We start from the raw sequence: 5,487 nt of genomic DNA, 5'->3' as shown, positions 1-5,487 counted from the left end.
CCTCGGCCGCCGCCGCAGCCATGCAGCCAGCCTGCAGCGCGGCCGGAGGGGGCCCCTTTATGAACGTGAGCAACCTGGGCGGCTTTGGCGGGGGTGGCGGCGCGCAGCCCTTGCACCAGGGTGCCTCGGCCGGGGCCGCGTGCGCGCAGGGCACCTTGCAGGGCATCCGGGCCTGGTAGGGCGCCCGCTGCTGCCCGGCGCCACGGGACTGACTGATGCTCGAGAAAGGCTGGATCCAAGAGCCAAGTCCCCTCGTTAAAAATAAATAAATACACAAACCCTGATCCCCAGAGTCCCGGAGCACAGCTCGAGCGAGGCCTGGGGCTCACGGGCGAGGAGGATGCCTGGGTAGAGTCGCGGAGACTGTCTCTGAGGCAGAAACGCCGGCCCGGTGCTGGGGAGGACTGTGGCCCTGGCCCTGGCCCCAGGGCAGTGCGACACGCTGGAACGCTGGCTGCTGTTTAGTTTGAGTGACGCGGGCTTCTCTCCTGCGGCCTCCGTGAAGCGTGGGCAGAGCACCCAAGGACAAAAATTAAAACAACAACAACAACAAGAAACAAACATGAAGGAGAGAAAAATGGGGGTTGTGACTTGAGAAATCACTAGATATCCTACCAACCCCCTGCCCACTTTGCGGCCCGGGGCACTACACCACTCTGGGGTTTTCTTTGCCCAACCGCCTGCTCTCTGCTGCAGATACCTTGGCCTAGAACGCAGAGTTGCCATGGGGTGCCGTGCTTATTTTCTCTGCGAGAAAACCAGCGGAGCAAGAACAAAAGTTGTGGGGTGGGGGGGGCTGAACAAATCTGGTGGCCCACTGGAGGTGCTACTGGGTTTCCTTTCTGTTTCATATTCTGTATTCAGCACATATAATATATATAACTATATCCACACGCCGTGTACACACCCGCTGTCATACATTACAGGAGTCAATAAACAAGGTGCAATATTTCCAAACCATTGGCCGCCTACAGACTCTGTTCCGCTCCCCCCAAAGAAAGGTGGGATCGTTTAAACGCCGGAGAGGGAAGGAAAAGTTGCTTAGGGGAAAGCCACCTTTCCTGGCGACCGCAGGCCTGGCCTCCCTGGAGCCAGGCCGCGCGCGGACTGCAAGTGCCTTCTTTTCGTGGCTTTTTTCATTAAATTCTCCTTACTTTTATAGGGCAGACAGGTCGGAGGCTCAGAGACTTTTGAGATCGGAGCTTTACCTTCCCCCACTCCGTCCAACCCCGCACCACCCAGTTTAAACATGAGAGCAGCTTGGGCTGTGATGTTTGGGCCTGCGTTAGATCAGGGCTTAGCCTGGCCCACCTCGAGGGTCTCCGGGTAAAAGCAAACCTCGCCCCCGGGCCCAACCCTGGGCGGCGCTCAGGCGGCTCCTTTCCCGGCCGCCGCCCGAGCTTCCAGCGCGCCCGGGGAAGCAGCACTGCGCCCTGCCGCGGCGGAGCTCGCCCCCGCGGCCGCCCTCCCTTCTCCCCCGGCGGCCGCGGCTTTATGCGGCCCCTTGTCACTTGCGGAGAATGCCTGTGCGCGGCCTGTGCTGCCACACGGCCGATTGTGAGCGTGCCAAGGCGGGTGAATGGGGAGGCCTCAGCGCGCCATGCCATTGTGGGGCCGGGCCCGGCTGAAAGGCGGCTCCGGGCCGGGAAGGTGCGGGAAGAATGGCTTTTTATTGGAGTCCCGAACAAAAGGTGTGGTAGGAAGGCGAAGTCCCCTGCGCGAACAAAAACCCCAGCGCGTCGGGATTGACGTCGCCCCCGAGCTCCCTATTGCTTCTCAGAGCGGGGGCTTTGTGCAGCAGTCTGCTCAACAGAGGGACGGAGAAATGCGCTGGGGTTTTGTTCCCCACTTTTTGTGCGCTGGGGGAGGGGGCGGCCAGGGGGGCGCCGGGGCTGGGCGGGCAGCAGGGAGGGGCGCGTGATTAGGCCGGCCGGGCGGCGGCGCGGAGACGTTCAGCGGGAGTCGGCGGCGTGAATGCAGGGTCATTATTGCTACAAGTTTAGCAATTTCGCCCTTACAGAGGGGGCGGGGGCCGCCCGGCTGCCGAGCTGCTGAGACCCGAGGAGGAGGAAGAAAAAGGAGGGGAAGAAGGGAGGGAGCTAGGGGAGGGAATCCTGCAAAGCCGGCTGACCGCCCAGGATGAGGCTTGGACGCCTCCAAAAGCGCCTAGCGGGAGGCTGGAGAGGCGGCGCCGGGGGGCAGAGACTCTCCCTCCCCTCGCCTCTGCGGCGGCCGAAAGAACCTAGAGGCTTGAGTTAGTGCTCCAGACTACTTTTACCCCAAGTTCCCCAGCGCCAGTTTCCCGTCCCCTCAAGCTTCCCGACCCCCGCGACGCTCCCAACTCCCTCCTAGCAAACCCTCTCTTCTGGAGCCATAATCTAGCCGGAGTTGCTTGACCGAGGGCTGGAGCGGGGCTGCTGCTGGTGGGTTTCTCGCTTGCTAACCTGCTTCTCGCCGCCCGCAGCCGCTGGCAACACACCCATTCATCCTTCCACCCATCCTTTCATTCCACCGTTTTTTACTGAGCACCTACTAATATATACGCGCCTGCTCTTTTCTGAATGCTGGGGACAGGAGGGGGGAAGTGTCTGCAGGTTTATGTAATTTATTTTTGTAAATAAAAATAAACTGCAGGGGGGGGGCTCCCTGGTGGTGCAGCGGATTAAAGCGCAGCACTGTAAAGCCATCCGCAGCCACTGCAGTATTAGTTTGATCCCGGGCCAGGTTGCTGACCCCCATGGCGCAGCAGACCTCTCCCATCTTGCCGCTGTTCCCCTCAGCAGTATTTCAGTCCATCTGCCTGTTCTGCTCCCCACTCTGTCTCTGGTGAATCCTCTCACACGCACACCTCACCCGCACTTCTGGTCTGTACCCCAGTATGCATAAGTAAATAAATCTTAAAAAAAAAAATAAGTTGCAGGGAAGTGTATAACAAATAACACAAAATAGATAATTTCTAAAAAGTAAATATAAGCAAGTGGGAGTGCAGAGCCTTTTGAAGTAGGCCATCAGGGGAAGCCTGGTGGAGATTTCATTTAAACTAATGCCACAATGACAAAAAGGACATCGGTCCAAACAGCACTTCACTGTTGCAAACTCCCGGCCTCTGCAGTGGAATGCCATGCCCTCCCACCCCCATCTTTCTGGTGAACTCTAGCTCCTCCAAGGCCAAACTTCTTTCCTGAACCACCCAAGTGGAGGTAATCACTCCTCATATGTGCCACCAGAGTCTTAGGTACTTTCCAATACCACAGCATAATGTCTCAATGCCTTATTTATCCTTCTCCCTCCACCTGAGGTCATAGTGAGGTCACGGGGAACAACCTTTGGGAGAGCACAGTAGGACCTTACTGGGAAAGGCTCCTTTCAGGGTGCTCCAGGGCGAATCAACCTGATAGTATAGAAATGTGATCTTGATGCTGGCAAGGGAGATGCCCAGGGGGACCTCTTTGCCCACCTGGGTATAGCCAGGGCTCCTGAATTCACCCATGGAAGAGGTGCTACCTACCCTTTTGATCCCATAGGAAGCCCCACCATCCTACGATGCCACTTGGGGACAGTGTTTCCCCCAAGGAATTGTTGCTCCTTGTCCTACAGGTCAAAACCTGGGCTGAGAATTTTATGAAGACCTACATACTAGGATACAAAGTTTAGGGGTTGTGAGAACGCAGGGTCAGGAGATGAGAGTAAGTACTCGGGCTTAGTGGAGGTGGAAAGTTGGATTGTATAAGATAAACCCAGGACTTGCCTCTGGGACCCAATTTGACCTGTTACTTTCACTAGGGATATGGTTAGTGGGTAAGACATTGCAATGCTCTTAGGAGCGCTCAATTCCAAGGCTGGATGCTAAGGCCTGCAGTGCTAAGAATCTAAGGCTCAGGAGCAGATACTCTCACTCTGGGGGTGGGGTGGGAGGGTGGAGTCTCCTATTAAGCTGCTCCCTTGATCCCAACCTACTCTGTCCTGTTGGGTCAAGCAAGGCCTCAGTGCTCCTAACACTGTGTCATTGCCTTCCTAGCCTGGCTTTCTCCTGTCCATCCTTAACCCTTCCTTCACTCCATACCTTCTCCTGTGCTGGAAGAGACGTCTGACCCTCACAGAGGAAACAACTGTTTCCGTGGATTGGCTTCTGTGCAGTTTAAGTGTCTTGAGATCCTTAAAATTTAGCGTGGACCACCCCTAGCTTCCCCAACCCTTCCCCAGAGCCTGAAGTTTCTGGATATAAATTGCCCCCATCTCTTCACTGAGAGATTTCCAAGCTGCTCTTTGCCGGGGACCAGGGCTCTGCTCACCAGAGAATGAAAATCCCTTGGAGAACACAGCCACCTCTTCCTTGAGCTCTCTCCAGGGCAAAGACCCCTTTCCAGATGCAGACTGATGCTTCCCTGGATTGTCCTGTGAACCAGGAGGAATGGCAAAATCAAGGCAGAATGTCTAATGGCCTGTAAGATGTTGAGCAGATGAAGTTAAGTTATCCCTCTAGGTTCCGGTTTCTGAGTTTTAAGCCAGAGAGGACAATATTATTTCTTCTGGCTCAAATCTTCCTTGCTACCCTGACTGAGTGGATAATTCCTCCACCCAATGACTGGCCCTAGGAGGTAGGTATTTTTTTTAATTAAAAAAAAAGATTTATTTTTACCTATTTCTGCATGTAAGAACTGGGGTGCAAGCCAGAGACAGAGTGGACCAACCCGGCAAGTCTACTGGAATACACTGCTGAGGGGAGGGGAGCGTCTGGCTGGCTGGCGGGTCAGGGGAGGTCTGTGTGCCACGTGCCTCAGCTCCCTGGCTGGGTATTGAGTGCTGCCGGGGCTGGTGGCTGCCACTGCTGGGACTTAACCTCTCGCTCAGATTTATTTATTTGTGCATACAGAACTGGGGTACAGGCTCAGGGGTGGTGAGAGGCTTCACCAGAGACAGAGTGGGGAACAGAACAGGCAAGGCGACGAAGTACACTGCTGAGGGGAGCAGCGGGCGGGTCAGGAGAGGTCTGCCGCGCCATGTGGTCACCTCCAGGGCAGGCGGGGATCGAACTCATACGGAAGCGGCTTTGGATTCTCAGTGCTGTGCTTTAACCCGCTGCGCCACCAGGGAGGGCCCCCTTTTAAAATTTTTCAATGTAAATGTTGGGCTTACATTTTCACCACTCCCGCAACCACCTGCGCCAATATCCCATCTGGAAACATTTCTTTGTACAGAGTCTAATTTAGAGGGGCTAAGAGACTGGACTCCTGGACTCCCAAGTCGGGTTTCCGCCACTCTCATCTCAGCGCCTCTCCACCAGCGTGGAGACCTAACGTTAGTCAGTCGCGTCGGAACTTCAGTTTCTTCCTTTTCAAAATAAAACGAGCACCTCTCTCACACAGGGTTTTCCTTAAAACCTACAGTCAAGCGCACACTGTGTATCGCTCACTGAATGTTTATATATACAAACTCTCATGTACCAATCACTGTGGCTTTGAAAATTAAATGAGATGAACCGTGTAA

General features: G+C 55.2%; 1 protein-coding gene across 1 annotated transcript in view; it reads left to right on the top strand.

Annotated features, from left to right (window-relative positions):
* Window positions 1–179, top strand: part of NKX2-3 (NK2 homeobox 3) — a 2,866-nt gene extending 2,687 nt beyond the window's left edge. The window contains exon 3 of the mRNA XM_004681016.1: window positions 1–179. Within this exon, the coding sequence (XP_004681073.1) occupies window positions 1–179 (179 nt within the window).
* The last annotated feature ends 5,308 nt before the right edge of the window (window positions 180–5,487 follow it).

This window comes from Condylura cristata, unplaced genomic scaffold (assembly GCF_000260355.1).
Source record: "Condylura cristata isolate star-nosed mole 26May11 unplaced genomic scaffold, ConCri1.0 scaffold00011, whole genome shotgun sequence".
Taxonomy (NCBI): Eukaryota; Metazoa; Chordata; class Mammalia; order Eulipotyphla; family Talpidae; genus Condylura; species Condylura cristata.
Note: the sequence above shows the minus strand (reverse complement) of the source record. Positions and strands in the feature narration are given on the sequence as shown.